We start from the raw sequence: 18,796 nt of genomic DNA on the forward strand, positions 1-18,796 counted from the left end.
CCCCAAGCAATTGAGTTTTTATATACAAAAATAAAAATTGTGATCACACTGTTAATACAATACACGGAAGAAAAATCTGTGTTTTGCATATTTCATCGCACACATTTGGCAAAAACTCATACTACGACGTTAGCATTATGCTAATTTTATAAGTTAATATTTAATTGAGTCTCAATTTAATTGAATTAAATTTAAAAGCAATTTGTCTTTATAAAAATACCAACTCTTTTTCCTTAAATCAACATCTATTAAGAGAGCAAACCAACATAGAATAAGGGCCATACCATAAGGTTGGGGTCAATCCCCACCTAGGTAAGTGACCCAATAGTTTTCGCAGTCTGAGCAAAAACACGAACAGCTTCATTACAGAGTCTACTAACAAACTAAACGCAATCAACTACGAGAAGACAAATCCTTACAATCAAGGATAACAAGAGAAATCAAAATCAAAACAAACAATCAATAACCAGCCACCAATTTTGAAGTGATAACCACAATATCTTCTCAACTTACCAAATCAGTAAAAGTATTGATGTCGAACATATACAATCGACAAAAACCAAAACTACCCGAAATTTCGTATATTTGTTAGAACCTAGGAGTAAGACAAATCCAAATTTCTCCAGAAATTAGCAGGTTAATGTTGGCTAGTAGCAAAAGAAACATGTTTTGTCGTGGTATACTATTTTCCTTTACAAACCATCAGTAAGAAAACAGATGAATCAGCATTGTCTCTGAAACAGCAGAATGCCTATGTACGAAAGACACGACTATTGAGAAGCCTCAGTTTCCTTCTTTTTTTCAGTTTTTCGGAATCTAGGGAAAAAGTCATTGATGGGAGTTTCTGGTACTGGTATCAATTTCCCAACCACAGCAAGGGGCCAACTGAAAAATAGGAAAAAAAAGACAGCAGGAGGGGGGTAATTCTGTTAGCTCTTGGAACAAATTAAACAACCAAAAGACAACCAAAAATTAACGCAAACTGCAAGATAAAATAGAATTTCAGTTTGTATCATCAACTGACCCAATGAATCCAATAACGACAGAAATGAGCCACTGCTTCCAATTAAGCCTAGTAGTTGTAGTGAACTTCCCAAGAAATTCAACAATGATAACCTGAAGAACAGTAACGGTTATATGGCGGCGCTAAAAACATATTACAGAGAAAGCTAAAAAACGAGAGAAGACCTGAAAAAACTAACCTGAAGCACAACAGTAAATCCCACTATCCCCATAAAGAGGTAGTTTTTGGTGACTCCTTTAAAAATGTTGAATTCATCTGGCTTACGTGCATTAAATTCATTGAAGATCTGCAGTTTGAAAGCATACTTCTTTTGTCATCAATGACAAAATAACCAAGAGAGAAATAGTGGTAATAGTATAACATCCCACGTGATGACAATCATAAAATGAACTGAACATTATAATATCCAATGCCATAACCTTTTTTTATGTGAAAATGGATTTAGTAGTAATAAAAGGGGGAAGGTAATAACTTACCTGAGAGATAACAAATGCATTGAAGATCAAAGTGTTCTTTACTAAGATTGCATGTTGAGACTGTTGATGCTCCAGACCCAATATGCTTATACCTCGGAAATTGAGAACAAGTAAGACAGCTACTTGATACATTGCCTGAAAATTTCCAATTATTATTGATGAGTTAGATCCAAAAGAATGTTTCGCATAAACAGCAGTAATAATGATACAAGACTTTTTTTAAATCATTTAGCAGGCGGCTTGTGGATAAGCCAACAGGCAAGTTCCAACCATATCCAACAAAATATAAAACGGGAATACTAATAAATGAGAAACAGAATCCACCTGTATCAGCAAATTCCTCCACATAATATTTGTTATGAGAGGTTCCCTGAAAAGCATAGAAGCCATGTCAAGTACATCATAAAAAGAAATAAAAAATCAAAGCAAATTGCCAACACATCTATTATTTTGATGTAAGAACAGCAAACTAAAAAAAAATATTGGAAATTATTTACGGTTACATGATGTAAATACATGCTTGTATATACGAAATTCACTGTCTAGAAGGATCTACATGCTTGCTTCACCATAAGCGTTTTTCATTTGATCATACCCTCATGTTCTTGTATTCGTTTTAGAGCATCTCCTCTATGGTTTTGTAAAATACCCTCACCGTCCAAATCTATTGTGTAGATTATAAATAAACCCAGAACGAAATTGTCCTATAATTCACAGATGCATTCAGCAAATGCGTGGACACAAATTCTGCCCTCACTTGCTAGAAGCTCCATGGCTATGGGAAACTTTCTTTTTTCTGAAGTGAGATTGTGTAACAACACCAAATTGATTGTGCTTCAAATGGTTATGGTTATACCAACAGTAGTTCTATTTCCCAGCAGATATTTCAAAATTTATTTCTACTAAAATGACCCAAAAGTTTGAAACAGAACAAGAAACGAATTCCTAATCTTACCAAATCACTCCCCCAAATTTTCAAAGCACCGTGTAACCCAAGAATAATATGATCTAGAGTACCAAGTAATAATCAGAAAAATAAAAATCCTTACCTTCGACCCACAGGAGTCCGATCCATCAGGTGATCAGTTGGCGGTTCAGTTGCCAAGGCTAGTGCTCCCAGAGTATCCATGATAAGATTCACCCAGAGAAGCTGTAAAACAAAGTAGCAGATATTAAAAACAAAGAGGTATAAGAATGTTCCAAATATGTAAGCAAGCACAAGACACACACACACACACACACACACACACAGAGAGAGAGAGAGAGAGAGAGTATACCTGAACTGCGTTCAGTGGAACATCACCAGAGGAAACTGCAGCAACAACATTTATAACAAGAGCTGCCACATTGACTGTCAGCTGAAACTGGATAAATTTCTGAATATTCGCATAAACAGACCGACCCCATCTGACAACCTAAATTTGCAGAAAACCATGAAAGCCGTTAATAGTTATACTTCAAATATCAATTTATAACCAACTTTAACCAAATATCAAAAACTATGCAAATATGTAAACGCATCAGTTCACAACAAACCCTACATTTCCGGTTGATATTAAAAAATGTTTATACCTTCTATTAATAACATAAATAGCATTTCAAGATGCTATGAAGAGCCAAAACTCATGATTCATTAAGAATAAACTAAATCAAGTGTGTTGTGCATGTACCCAAATACAGAAGGACTCACCTTCACAACTGAAGCAAAGTTGTCGTCTAAAATAATGATATCAGAGCTCTCCTTGGCAACTTCTGTACCAGCAATACCCATTGCAAGACCAATATCCGCCTATATGCCAAAAGATAGATAATTACAAACAAAAAATGAAATCTAGCTAATTCATCAGAACAAACAACACCTTCTTTGGAATGTAGTATTAGCATGTGTCATTAGAAGTTAGAACTAACTATTCCAAAAGCTCAAGCTGTCAGATGAAAGCACAACAAGGGTTTGAAGCTTGAGCTATTTCATTAAGCATCTACCCTCAACCAACTATCCTTTGGGTTTGAAATTTACCATACATTGTACTGAAATTTAATGTTCTATATAAGAGAATGGGGCAACTAGGATCAAACCCATGACCACTTGGCCTTAGAGATTTGGAATGGATACCATATCACGAGCCAACTATCTGAAAAGTTTAAGCCCTTGGGGACAAAGAACATGAATGGTTTTACATTTAACAATATAGTCAAACTTGAAATTTGGGAAGAAAAAAAAAACAATGTTATGTGTTTCCATTCTAAGATAGAAAGAGAAGTCACATATACTCGTTATGTATCATTTTGGTTTTGATTATCATTGTAATGTGTACTATAAATAGAGATAACAAACAAATAAAAGGCCAGAATAATAAGTTACACAAACCTCGTGAAGTGCAGGAGCATCATTCGTTCCATCCCCAGTAACAGCCACAACATGACCCTTCCTCCTTAATGCTTGTACTAACAATAGTTTGTCATTGGGAGATGACCTTCCCATAACCTAATAGACAATATTCATTAATAATGTATATCACTAAGAGCACAAAAATAAGGATGCCATAGTAGCTAGACTCTACCGATATTGAGTCCGCAATTTCTTCTCTTTCTGAATCTGACAAGGCTCGAAATGTTTTGCCTTCAATGACAGTTCTCTCAGTAGCATCAGCAAGTGAACTAAGTATTCCACATTCCACAGCAATTGCCTTTGCAGTTTTCACATTGTCACCCGTGACCATCTTTACCTGGGATCAGAAATCCAAACGGTGAAATTAAAAAATTATATATAAAAACTGCATAAGGAAATTTCAGATGATCAATTTACAAGCCATTGAAAACCAAATGAGTTTAATAATATGAATTTGGATCCTTAAAATCTTTGGGGTCAAATTAGAAAGAAAATACAATGCATATGTTGACACAGTCCATCAAATGATGGTCCACAGGAGCAATGTCCTCACAAATACCCAAAATTGACAGTTTTCAATTTAAGTGGCTAGAGTTATATTAGTATGCCAGTCCTATTGTACGTTTCACAATTTTAACATAACTTGCATATTGTCTACGATCACTGCACCAGCATCATGACAACGATGACACTTCGAAATGAAAAAACTAAACATGTTCATTCAACAATAAGAGCCTTTTGGGACACTAAAAAACATTCAAAACCAGAGATTTATAATACCTTAACCCCGGCTTTTTGGCAAAGCTGTACTGAATCCTTGACACCAGGTCGACAAGGGTCCTGTATTTTAACACAATATTAAAAAAAAAAATTCAAAAGCCATGTATATTTAACCGGTGGAAGCATATTCCAGAGACATGCTGTCAGAAAGAAACTATAATTTTCAACATTTCTTTGTGTGAGAAATTTACAGATAGACAACTCCTTCATAAATTATAGGTAGAAAATTTTCCGAGTATATACTAATGTCAAGAGCAAGGAGAAAGACACAACAAATAATCACAATAAAAATTCCCTGCAGCCTCCCAAGTCCCAAGTACAGAAATTATGCAACAAGAGTACAAATGCCATTCAGGAATGAATGAGCGGTAGATAAGGAGCTTCACCTTTAAGTTAGAGAAAAACAAAACCACAAGTATAATATCATACATAAATTTAAAAAGAATAAAAAATATGACAATGATAGGCATGTTTTTAAAGAAAATACAAACCTTGATACCAACAATAGCTAGTAAAACAAGGTCATCATCTGGCAAAGACCAGTGAGCAAGTTGTTCCTCGTTATCTGGAACTTTCTCCTTCTCATATGATCTATATGCAATGGCAACACAACGTAGACTTTCGGCAGCCATGTCTTCAATAGCTTTTTTGAAAAAATTCATCTGCAAGCCCAGAAAATTATACTCAAATTTAGCAAAAATAACTGGTAAGCGCATCAAAGAGGTCGTCAAAACATCTTAATATACACTAATTTGTTTGTGCTTGTTTCCTGTGCTATAAATGTCAACTTTGAAAATCATCTGTGTTAGAGTATATAGCGTTAGAGCTAAGAAGCTTCTAGTTAGTTATTGTAATAAGTAGTTAGCTTTCTGTTTAGCCTAACTGAGTTAGTTACCGTCAAAAAAATTGTATGAGAAGAAGCTCATATATTGAGGTTCAACCTCAGAGATAACTATCACTAATGATTGTATTTCAGTTAGTTTATGGTAATGCATCTGGTGTCACCAGTAAAAATGACCAACTAAACAGAAAATCAGATTTACAATGTTGTGAAATAGAAACAGAAGAAATTGCATTAACCAAAGATCAATATTCAATATACTCCAATAATGCATAATTAGTTTGTCAAACCTTATCCTCACTCATCTCCACCAACCGGTCATTTGCATCAATATACCCTCCTGTACAGCAGGCTAGAACAATCTCAGCAGCACCTTTCCAATGTATATGAACATCGGAGTCATCCTGTAAAGAAGTATAAAACTATATCATTTGGCAGATAGTGTATCATTAAGCAATGAATTAGCTACCTAATAGTGTAACAGTGTATCTTCAAAGAAGTAAAATATCTACATAATTGAACTAAAATGCCAATAAGACAGTACCGTCTGTATTGCAACTCCGCCTCTTTTTTTCTCAGAGTTAAATGGAAAGACATGTATAATTGATGATTCTGACCGATCAGTCGCAAAATTCATCCCAACCTAAGATTCCAATACAACAGTCACAAGTAGTTGTAAGCACAAAAATAACCCTGACAAAAACAGAAAGAAACTGATTTTCCAAAACAGACCTTAATTCCCCAATGTAAAATTGCCTTTTCTGTTGGTGATCCAGAAACCTCGACATCATTAGCACCCTATACAGGACAATATTATGCAATAAGTAATTGAACCAGCTAATTTTCTGCTGAGAAGAATATTTCTTGGGAGGGAAGCCAGCTCGTGAAAATCAATTCAAGCAAACCTCAGGGACAAAAACACTGCCATTAGTGTTCTGTGCAACAGCTTCAATGAGTAGAGACCGTAGCTTAGGAGAGCTCTCCAACTGGTGAGGAGGATCAATCTTACTTCCCCCGGCATAAACCTCGACCACAGTCATCTGTAACAATTCATAAAAATCAAGAATCCGTGAGAACCTTCTGTAAAAACATAAATGTATGCCAACCAAAGCCGACATAAATGTATGCCAATCAAGATTTAAACAAAGTTTTATTGGATATCACATCATATTGATAAAATAGTTGACATGTAAAACTCTTCATTTATTGTGATTTATCGTATAAGATGGCAAGCAAGCCACTAAAGTGAAAAACATTTGCAAGAAGTACCCTGCAACTAGTTTAAGTGACTTGTCAATGGCTCAAATACTGCAGCACAACCAACCTGATTCATAGTCAATGTGCCAGTCTTATCACTGCATATGGTTGTAGCAGAGCCCATTGTCTCACAGGCAGAAAGCCTCCTCACCTATAATTCAATGTTATGTTACTCATATAATCATATCAAAAGTCTGTCAAAGCACAAACATCAATTCTCATACCAAAGCTTTATCTGCCATCATTTTCCGCATCGAGTAGGCAAGTCTATAACAAAATTGACAAGAAAAATGTGTTAGTATATTTTAAAAATATGAGAGGAGGATTGAGGAAGAATAGAAAACAAATATATTACAGATCTGAAAGAGCATCTCTATATTCTAAGATGAATGCAGATCACAATTGATAGAAAAATAAGAAAAATAAAATACTACTGAAGATATTAAGCAGCAAACATATATTCTATATATTGGACCCAGCGTTGGCCATTGGGTTATTGTTTACCAAAATACCACTGAAAGAATTAACAGAGCAAATTCAAATCATAATGAAGGACAAGAACCATGGCAAATTTATCACAAACTGCAATGGCAGCAATGTTAAAACACACACTAGTAAGACTTCACAACAACAAACAAAGTAAAACAAGATGCTTGGACAAGAACTAGATTACTTACGTTAAAGTAACTGCAAGTGGAAGCCCCTCAGGCACTGCAACAACTACAATGGTGACCTAAATATTCATATTCAATGGGTTACAAATTACAACCATAATATATACATACTAAAGTTGAAAACCAATCAACTAATAAATATGGGTGTGCGACTTTCACTTCACCATTCATACTCTAGTAATCTAGTATTTATCAAGACACCTACCGCAACAGTTATGATCTTAATTGCTCCATCAACAGCATCCCCAATTTTAGTCCTGCCTGCTGTAAATTGTTTTGTCCCATCAGCATTCTTCGTATGCCCAGAGAAATATCTGATCACAAGTTTCCACTTCAGAACCATGCAAAACAACACTATTGATGACTCACGCTAAGAAAAATATGGCAAACATGAGCAACCCACTAATTACCGGGCTAGTAGCACAATCAGGACAAGAACAGCAACAGAGAGTCCGACTATACCAATGAAGGTGGCTACCCCATTCAAGCGGACCTGTAATGAGAATTTATAAGGGTGATTGAATTATAAGAAACAGAAGAACACAGCCAGAAACCACAGCTAAGAAGAAGACCTGTAAAGGTGTTTCTTCACCGGTATCTTCTGAAATGCTAGCCATTAGAAGGCCCCACTCAGTATTAATTCCAACACCCGTTACCTGCAAAAACACAGAAACAAGTTAGTGCACAATTGTTTTTCCCTTTGAAAATTACCACCTACACTTCTAGCAAGGCAACTATTACATGCCCATAACTACCTAAATGATCCTTTCAAAACTGACATAAATTAAATTAGGACAGCATGAAATTGAGGAGAAACTAAAAATGAAGTCTAACTTACCAGCATAGTGCCACTGCCATCTGCAACCTTACAACCAGACATCATAAAGGGATCCTTGGAATCCTTATGGACCTGCAAAAAAAAAATTATTACAATAAAGGAATATTTTAAAATTCTGACAATGTTGAAAGAAGTACTTACAATTTTGCTCTCCCCTGTCATGCTTGATTCATCAATTGAAAGAGAGTGACCAGTGATCACAATTCCATCAGCAGGGACCTAGAAATAACAGAAAAATTAAAAACAAAAAGATTGCCAGGAATAGAAAGCAAAACACCAAATGAAAAGATCATGTACCTGGTTACCAATATTAAGAGGTATAACATCCCCAACAACAAGATCGTATATTGAGATCTCAACCCTTCTACCACCTCTAACAACCTTCTCATGCACAATTTCAGATATGAAGTTAAAAATGTGACAGAAATTGTAAGAAAAACATAATAAAATATAAAAAAGTCTAACCAAGCATCCAAACAAAATAAGTCTCAAAAAAGACAAACCTCCAGGTGTATATTTCTCTTCTCTTCATTTAGGTCTCGAAACTGAAGAGACTGCTTATAATCACTTACAGCTACAAAATGAGGGAGATATGATTAATGAAATAAGAGATAAGGTGGCTTGTTGGTTTAGGAGGGAACATTTGTGCATTGTGAATTTATCACCTCTCAGATGATTCATGCACTTTTGAGGGGAAAGAAAAAATCCAAACTGTTGATAAGAAAACCAACTGTTGATATTTTAACATGTCAATGATTTGTTACATGTGTATGTAGATATCAATCAATGAGATTGTCACCAACAACTGAATTACATTATTTTCCCCTCTAAAGTGAAGGCTCGTCTTAAGGGATCCAATTCCATGTTGCATCCATCATAAACCTTAGTACCCAAAAAAGATAATATGATACCTGTAACAACAATAACAAGAACAACCGCAAAAGCAATGCTGCCTCCATCATACCAACCTTCCTTAATACCCTGCAACATAAATTTTTGAATGGTATGGAGACAATTTTCAAAATTAATACAAATATACCATTAATCCTAAATTATAAATGGAAGCAAAAAAAAGTCACTGTCCCAAACTAAGCGCCAAGAATTGTGCTATACTGTCTTAGTCAACCTCACCTCAGATTTTATCCCCAATGCCAATGAAGCTGCTGCAGCTACCATTAAAATAACCAAGGTCAGGTCCTTGCAAGCATCCCACATAAACATCTGATAAGGCATAAAAAACAAAGAGGTCACTACAAGATTCCATTAGTAAAACATAATGAGGTCGCTGCAATGCAAGTTGACTCAGCCCAATCACCAACCCATAAAAATTGGCAGGTTGACACTATTTAGAAATAAGTCAGTAATATATGTAATGAAATCCAATCCCCCAAAAATGACTTGTTATGCGTTGAGCGGATGAGTCAAACTTGTTTACCATAAAACTTCTTCCTTTCTTTCGAGGGTAATTGTTGGAACCAAACGCATTCCTCCGTTTCAGCAAGTCAGCGTCATCACCATTAATTCCCTTCTCTAAATCAGTTTTCAATAAATTCGATACCCCTGCAACCTGATAGTGATTCAGAAAAAACACATGAATTTTATGACTTTCATCAATAATATTACACCTAGTTAAAAAAAAATGTTCTTGGCGCAACCATACCCCTCCATATTGCTGCAAAGAAGCAGTATCATGCTCCCTTGAAATCGAAGCAAGTTGCTCTGGTCCAATTGGAAATTCACCAGTAGAGGTTGTTGAAGGGGGTTTTATAGCTTCTAACAGTTAAATGAATTGATTATTAATATTGAATAAGGAAAAACAGAAAAAGTCATCAAGTTAGCAAGATAATAAATCAATACAATATTTCTATTTTACATATTCAATACAGAAAAAATGTGCCCGTGTTTGGAGCAATGGAAAATTGTTAAAACGCGTTATATGATACTATTGGGCCTCAAATGTTGAGGACAGACAATCAACTTCAGGCTTTAGCATTTTCTTTGGCCAAACTTGGTGTCCTTGTGAACACAAACACAAGAAATTGTTGTTCATTTTTGTGCAACGAAGAGTTTCGTAGTCTTGCTCTCATGGCTATAAATTTTATTGGAATTCAGTCTCTTCTTTCTGAATTGCAAATTCAGTGCACAACTCATGTAGCCTACTGTGACAGTCAAAGTGCAGTTGCAATCAGTATACAACTCGGTGCTTCACTCAAGGAAAAAACACATGAAACTAGACCTTTACTTTGTTCGAGAACGAGTTCTAACTAAGTCGCTCATTGTCCTGTACTTACCAGCACATTATCAACTTGCAGATGCTATCACTCACCAAGCCTCTGTTCACTCTCTGGTTCACTCATATCAAACTCAAGGTTATGCTATCATCATCACCGCTCTGAGTTTGAGGGGGGAATGATAACAGTATCAATACTTACATGCGAAGTCTCTGAGTACAGAAGATAATAAGTGATTGAATGTAATCTTCCCAACCAACACCGACACAGATAACAATAAGAGAAAATAGAAGTGATTGAATGTAATCACATGTAAAGGTAGTACAGGTGTGGGACTTCGACGCGTGTGAGACACACCTTCAACCTAAGTATCAGTGCTAAAAAGGTTATAAATAGTTGCTAAGTAGCCATCAGTTAGTTATGAGTAGGTGTTATAGCAAACATTGCCAATTTTAGAATCTTCACTGCTTAGCACATTACCTATTTCAGTAACATACAGTCAGGTAATGAAAATTCAGTTACCATAAACTCTCTCAAATTATGTTTTCTCTCAAACTTTATCAGTCAAAAACAGAGCAATAAGTTATAAGCAGAAAATGTTAACAATTAAAAGAGACAATAACATTGGTTACAGAATGACTAATTATACCAAATAGTAAAGCAAATATATTTACAAATGAGCATCATCAAATTACTCACCACCCACTTGCCCTTGCCGTTCCCTATTTGGTTGTGCTTGCCCCCCAGCTGCTTTGAAAAGATATGCTGCCTGTTAGGGCAAAATGAATAATTAAGTAGTGCACTTCACATATGCAGTAAACCATAACAAAGAAAGTCCAATGAAGGAACTGTACTCTAATGGCTTGTGCATGCGCTCTAATCTTTCTCAGTATTTGCTTCTTCTCTTCTTCTTTCTTCAAGTCCAAGGTATAACGAAATCGACGGGAAGCATTCAGCACAAGCGCTGCTTGCTAAAGACATAAAAGGGATTGCTCCCACGTCAGTAATAGCAATACAGAATAATAAAATGAAATTAACTATTGTCTGAAATCAGTAAATAAGAAAACAAGATTCATAGGGCTAAAAAAATAAATAAAGTTGTACTATTAAGAAACAAAATAGGTTTTCCTATCTATTATTTATTATCTTACTACTTCACTTATTTATTGAATATTATAATTTTAGAGTTTGACATTTAAACTACATTTTATTAGTGTCAAGATGAAAATATGTACTATAATGTGGTTAGAGCAATTACAAATGTTTTGATAAATAAGTTTAACAAGAGTGTTATGTCAAAAAAAGTTTAACAACAATGTACATACAATGTAAATTAGGAAATTACTTTATAACTTATTTTTGAACTTTTTTTCTATAATGTTTGCTTCAACAATAAAGAAAATATTAAATTATTCAACCTTTTTATTTTTTTCCTTTTAATTTTGTTCCCATTTTTCCTCTCACCATTAACTCACTTCAACTCAACCACAACAAAAATCCTTATCTACTAGAAACCAACATCATTATTTCGTCGAAACTTCCTCCACAACACTTCAAATAAATTCCATAAATGAACAAAATATCCGTAAACCGCTTGAGTTTCTTCAAGAAACTTCATCCTAATCCAAGAACCAACACTATTTCATCTATTTCATAGATTATATCAATATTCATCAAACAAACACATTACACTATTCCATTGTTACCTCGCAACGAAACTAAAAAGAAACCCTAAGCAACAAATTGTTATCACGAAATACAAAAAAATCAGTCTCATAAACCCTAAATCTTCCATAAATTTCCATAAATAGAAACAACAACAAAAATCAGTAAAATCAGTGAACAAACACTTCAAAAACAAGCAAAATGATAAAAGATAAAGATAAACTAAACAAAAACAAAGCAAAACAACAACAACAAAAAAATCATGAGTGAGAAAGAAGAGAAAACGTACTCTCCAGCGGCGAAGTCGATCAATAGAAGCGTGCTTTGTTCTAACAATATCAAACGGATCGGAAATTTCACCGTCGTCATCAACGTCAGAAGAACGGCGAGACAACGGACCAGCTTCAATATCAGTATTCTCCGGCAGCGGAGTCCGGCGAGGAGAAGAACCGTTCTGGAAACTCATCGGAAAATAACTGTCGCAGGAGAGATGAAACCGTCACTCACACTACAGTGATAAAGTTTCTTCGCACCAAATCATAAAATAATCACTCAAATTTTTTTCACCCTATCACACTCTGTTAATATATATAGATGAAGAGAAAAAATGTTTGAAAATTAACGCTGGGCCATGTTTGGAAAGAAAGTAAATTATTTGAGTTTTTTAGTTTCAATTTAAGCAATAACCAATCACGGAATAATTGCCTCGCTACACTATAACACGGTTTTCGATTTTTGTTAAAAAATTAATTTTCTTGAAATGATTTTGAAAAAGAAAAGAAAAGGGAGAAAAAGTAACAAAGGGAAAATAAAATATCTCACCGTCAAAAAATAAAAAGATTTTTTTATTTGACTAATTGCCGTGTGATAAGGGAAAGAATCAAAGAGGCACAGTGAGCGTGAAAGAGTAACTTAACTTACCAAAGAAATGAAAAAAAAAAAAAAAAATTCCGTAATTGTTGTGTTTGGTTACCTGAATTAAATCCTAAAAACCTGCAAAAATAATAAAGAGAGTGGGCATGAGTATATATATAAGTGTGAAAGATCCTAGAAGCAAAGAACCAAAGAATTAATATAAGAAAAATAAATAGTGTTTGATGTCCTCTTAGATTTGTTCGAAAGAATTTAAGTTTAATATATAATGGAAACAATTTTAATCAAATTTCACTTACTTTATAGTCAAACCGTAAATTAGCAAACCAATCGTTAGTTGATTTAGTAGTGATTGATACTGAACTTGATAGAGAGGATCACGATTCGATTGCTGCAATCGGATGAAAATTGAAACTACTTGATGTCAGAACTGATGAAATCAGATTAAAATGATAGTGAAAATCAAAACCGTAAATTAACGGGATTCTCTTTCTCTTTAAACTAGAGGGTGAAAACCAAAAAGAAAAATAAAAAATCGGTGTGATTTTATTTTGATTTTAAGCGTGAAAATAGGAGAGTGGAACAGCAGTAAGCGGAGGGTGGGTTTGGTGTCCTATATATTGGACGGGTGTAACGTGCATTTTAATTGCTTCTATGTGTTGGCTTCCTTTCTTTGCTTCTTTGTGTAGTATCATTTTTGGTTTATTTAAATAAGTGCTTATTTGCTTTATTCTTCTATAGCTTTTATGTGTCACTACCACGTAACGACAGTTGTACACCCACATGCATGATGATTTGTCTTAAGCACGTTAAACCCTTTACAATGGTTTTAATTTTTATGTCGACTGTCGACATGAGTCGGAGTTTTTTTTGTAGGTGTAGCTAAAAAAGGCATACGATGTGAATTCGAAACTTTTGATAATAATCACAATAATAATAATCATAATTTGTAAGATAAGTCAAGAGATTGCTTTTTTTACAAGTGACATTAACTTTTGACTAATTAATTGTAAAGGAGTATCAATAATACCTGAGATGATTACGAGGGAATGAATATATTGAAAAGTGAAAGATTCATTTGGTCTACAAGAGCAAATGTGAAATTCAATTTAGAGGCCCTTTGGAGTAGTATATTTACCGCTTTAGAAAAGGATTTATAAGTAAGAGACATCATTCATTTTACAAAATAGTTTTGTAAGATTGAATTAGTCAACTTTCAATTTTAAAATGGTATATCAAAACCTTCTGAAATCCGTTAGGTCACATGTTATCAAGTTTTCGCACTCGGACCACCCATCATTATACACACGCATCAGACCTAATAGTGTTAGACGTGAGAAAGTGCGTTAAAAAGTCTCACATCGGATGTATGATTGCCCGCATCAAATGTGAGATGGCCTATGTATGAATTTATATAGAGACAATCATCACCTTATAGTCGATTTTGTAGAAACAAGTTAGACCCACTTCTAAATTCTAAAAGTCTTTCATAAATTATTTTGACAATGCTTATAAATAATACATAAAATTTATTTATTTTTACAATAAGATTAAAAGTAAGTCAATTCAAAAGGACTTTCGTTGGTTTTGGTGAGATAAACATTGATTTTATAAAATTTACAAGAGTGATTTATATTTAAACATATTAGGTTTAATTGTAATTTTTGTTCTCTTGTTTTCACTATGATGTGGTCTACACTCTCATTTTTATCAAGTAATATAGTGGCTAAAAGTTTCACTTTTAAACGTGAATAAAAGAAGTGTCTGAAATTCAAACTTTAAAATCTATATATAAAATCTAATATTTCTACCGATTAAATTAAATTGAGCAATGAAAAATTAATTGAGAATACGGTGCAAATGCAACAAGTCCCTACGTGAGTACATGTGTCTTGTGAATGATTTTTTATTTTGACCAGATATAGCATCAAAATTAATTGAGAATACGGTGCAAATGCAACAATGTCTTGTGATCAATGATATAGCATCAAAATTGGCCAGATGCATGAATTAGACTTAATAATGTGAACAATCTGCTCTTAGGAGAAATTAAATAATGTGTGTCAATCAATATCAACATATCAACATTTCACACCAACAAATACAACCTGGTATAAGTCCAAAAAAGAAACTAATATATTCAACTTATAAATTATTGACAAAGGTGTTTTCAAATGACTTCTTGTCTTAGTTTTTTTTTCTTTTCCTTCTATTAGAGTTTAAATTTCTTTTTTTTTTTTTAAAATAATTTAGTGACTAAAAATTTCAGATTCATAAGTGAAGATTTTTGAGTTCGAACTTCTAACTCTTAAATATATAATTAGTATATTTTTATAAGCAATGGATGGTATTAGAAAATGAGTACAAGGGTATTCACCATACCCTTACACCAAAACACATAGCATAGTTATGAGTAAATAGTCATTTTAGTTCTTGAAAGTGTCACTCGCTGTTATAGTAATCCCTGAATCATCAAAATATATTTTAAAGTCCCTAAATGTTACTTCAATTCTACTAGTCAAAATTGTCCTTGATGTTATCTTTGATCAAAAAATCGTTTGTTCTTGATTAGATGTACCATTAGTTGACTAATTTTATCATGATGTGGCAATTCTAATTCAAAAACCAAGTCCAGATAGGCGGGGACCCAAATGAAAAGGAAGCACAGTAATTGAAGAGTAACATTGAGGGACCGAAATGAAAGTGAAGAACAATGAGTTAGACTAAAACGACGAGATAGACCATCAGATTGAAAATTAACATCAAAATCACCCTCAAATTAAAACCCTAAATCAATCGCTCTCTTCTCTTTGAACTTTCATCAATCATCATCTTGATAACTATTTTCAAAAACGTTGATGAAGATTGAAGATGATGGTTTGAACAAGATTTGAAGGATGTGTGTGGAATGGATCATTCTTAGTTTTTTTTTTGTCCAAATTTATTCTAGAAAGGTATTTTTTGCCAACGACTTATAACAAAAACAGGCGCTGACAAAAATCGAATTTCTTGTAGTGAATGTTTTATTACAATTTTGGGTTGACCTATACTTGTGTGGTGTTACTGCGTTAGATTTTGTGTTCCGCCATTTTTTTACTTTTTGTAATTTTTTCTTTTATATATATATATATATATATATTATTATGAGAATATAGTAGAGAATGATGGTTTTGAACTTACAACCTAATTGATATCTCTAAATATTATTTGATGTCCGCTATTCCTTTAGTTTATCTAAAAAAAATTGTATATATATAATATAAATAAAATAATGTCAATATATATATCATGTGAGTATGGGACATGGTGTACTAAGATAGCCGTACCCAAATCCTTATCAGCTTATTTTTGCATGTGGATTTATTCATGTTTGTACTTGTAGCTTATTTTTGCGTGTAGATGGTTTTTTTTTCCAGATATCCACAAAATATGAGTCTAATGTCATCCATATCAGCATTTCAACATTTTGAGTCCGTTTGAATTAACTTATTTTTTTAACTTATGTAAATAAATAAATTTTTATATATTATTATAAGTTCAAGGTAGTTTATTATCAAATATCTTATAAAAATACGATTTTCATTAATGGAAACTTATAAATTAACATAAAATATTATTTATTATTTGCATAAGTTATTTTACATAAACTCAAAAATAAGTTAATCCAAATGTCCTTTATTAAGTAGCCCCATATCTCATGCCTCTAAGCATGTTGGAAGATTTATTTAAATAATTAAAGGCATGTATCTGAATTAGGCCATTAATTAAGAAGGTTATTTAAAAATACTACTATGTGATACATCATGGCTCTAATTTTTGAAGGAACATAAACTTATTTAATCTAAAAATTCAACATATGTGTGACAAGCATAAATTTTTTACACTAACTTCACCACACATTTTTAGACAATTAAAATGTGTTAGCACATTGAAAATGCTGAACCTCTGCTCTGCACTTTTAAAGTGCATAATGATTCAATCACTAAATTGGATATTCCCTCTTTTAATTCACACAAGAGGGATGATTCAAGTAGTAGCTTGAACTTAAGAAGGAATTGCATCATTTGGAACAATGAATGAGAGGGATAAGAACAAACAAGCATATGGTGAAACTTCACAATTGTTTTCAATTCCACACCTTTCTAATAATCCAATACAAAATAAATCTTTTAAGTATATATTTTGTTCTTAATCACATTTTTTAGGATCGCTTTTCATAAAGGTATTTATTCCAACGGATCATTTGTCGTAAAAGTTGCACGCAGTTTCACACAGTAGTTAATCTCAACCATTGAAAAGTGATCAAACAATTTTGATTCATTCAGTACAGCTTTACACAGTTTCGATCTCAGTCGTTCATTTCTGATTGAACGGTAAAATACGCTCACTGTGTTAACGCAGTAACTGGATATATGATATATCAGTTTCCGACAACAATATAGTAAAAGGCGAGTTAAGAGTCAAGACAAGAGATGACTAACCTTGATAGTTAATTGTCTTTGCAGAAGCCACAAAGGATATATTGCTTCAAGTATATATCTTAATTTCCTCGATACTTGAATGTAACAAAAATGAATGATGGTTATTGCATGTGAATTGAAGGTATAGATGCAGATATATAAATATGTAAATGTCGTGGAAAGAGAGCAAGAATATGAAATAGTAGTTGAGAGGTAGTTTCATTGCTTGATTCTTAACTTAAAGCTGAATTCATCTAAAAGTCGCTTTGATCTTTTGACTGAATGGTAACACAATAAACCAAGAATATATATATGTGTTTTTATTTTTGACTAAAGTATTAGAATTTGTGAGGCCTATACTCAACTACAAAAGCTAGCTTGAGAGTTGAGGTTTGCACTACACTTATAAAGGCTATCTCTTTGCCATATCTCTAGCCAATGTATCTCTAGCCAATGTGAGACTTCTAACACACCCCCTCACGTCCAGGACTGAACAAGCTGGAACGTGGAATCAACAACAACGGGTGCCCCAAATATGGGAGGTCTCCACAACAAACAACAAATGGATTTAGGATAGACTCTGATACCATATTAGAATTTGTGAGGCCTATACCCAACCATAAAAGCTAGCTTGAGAGTTGAGGTTTGCACTACACTTATAAAGGCTATCTTTGCCATATCTCTATCCAATGTGGGACTTCTAACATAAAGGAAGAATATATGTTTTGAAAAAGAAAAACAGTGTTTACTTTTTAAATTTAACCATCAAATTTTAAGAGAGTAAACCATGAGTTTCCACTTTGCAATATACTCTCAAATCTCTAACTTTATAAATATTTCAAAAGGTCTCTGACTGGTAAATTATATTCAAATTAATCTTCCAAAAAATATATTATGGACTAAATTGAGAACAAATGAATAAACTTAAGAATCAAATTGATAGTGGAGTGGTTAATTATACAGACTAACTTCACAATTTAATATAGTTAGAGAACTTCTTGAAATATTCATAAAAGGACTTGTTTAAAAATATTTTACAAAGTAAAAAGATTAATTTGATAGTTTACTCAATTTTAAAAGGAAAGTGGTTCGGATAATCGGAATTCATCAACTGATTAACCACATGAGTTTGATTAAGAAAATATTTTTAGTAAATTTTGCATTAAAAAAAAAACTAAATTTAATTTGTATTCTGAAAAAGTTTTAAAAAATGTACGTAGTAGATGATAATCACAAGTATATTTATATATGAACTTTTTAGAATCTCATGTCTCTCATATTTTCAAGG

The 18,796-nt window shown here is 33.3% G+C and overlaps 1 protein-coding gene across 7 annotated transcripts; it reads right to left on the reverse strand.

The window, feature by feature from the left end:
* Positions 1-440: 440 nt before the first annotated feature.
* Positions 441-17,792, reverse strand: LOC123884083 (calcium-transporting ATPase 8, plasma membrane-type-like). Of its 7 annotated transcripts, none has more exons than XM_045933091.1 (35): positions 17,530-17,792; positions 13,149-13,168; positions 12,465-12,651; positions 11,365-11,481; positions 11,210-11,279; positions 9,940-10,049; positions 9,715-9,846; positions 9,411-9,500; positions 9,191-9,260; positions 8,783-8,853; positions 8,577-8,660; positions 8,421-8,498; positions 8,280-8,351; positions 8,014-8,097; positions 7,852-7,934; positions 7,647-7,755; positions 7,445-7,500; positions 6,992-7,034; positions 6,835-6,918; positions 6,416-6,550; positions 6,243-6,308; positions 6,055-6,153; positions 5,801-5,914; positions 5,161-5,331; positions 4,670-4,729; positions 4,062-4,226; positions 3,869-3,985; positions 3,191-3,289; positions 2,778-2,915; positions 2,550-2,650; positions 1,825-1,870; positions 1,501-1,635; positions 1,203-1,310; positions 1,025-1,116; positions 441-885 (listed from the first exon to the last, which is right to left on the reverse strand). In XM_045933091.1, the coding sequence occupies exons 3-35, from the start codon at positions 12,639-12,641 to the stop codon at positions 771-773; spliced, it is 3,291 nt and encodes a 1,096-aa protein (XP_045789047.1). In that variant the 5' UTR covers positions 12,642-12,651; positions 13,149-13,168; positions 17,530-17,792; the 3' UTR covers positions 441-770. The 7 variants fall into 7 exon arrangements, with proteins under 7 accessions (XP_045789047.1, XP_045789044.1, XP_045789045.1 ...); XM_045933088.1 differs by having other exon boundaries at positions 9,940-10,052; XM_045933089.1 differs by lacking the exon at positions 17,530-17,792 and adding an exon at positions 13,348-13,891 and having other exon boundaries at positions 9,940-10,052.
* Positions 17,793-18,796: the final 1,004 nt, after the last annotated feature.

The sequence above is a fragment of the Trifolium pratense genome, linkage group LG5 (assembly GCF_020283565.1).
Source record: "Trifolium pratense cultivar HEN17-A07 linkage group LG5, ARS_RC_1.1, whole genome shotgun sequence".
Lineage (NCBI taxonomy): Eukaryota > Viridiplantae > Streptophyta > Magnoliopsida > Fabales > Fabaceae > Trifolium > Trifolium pratense.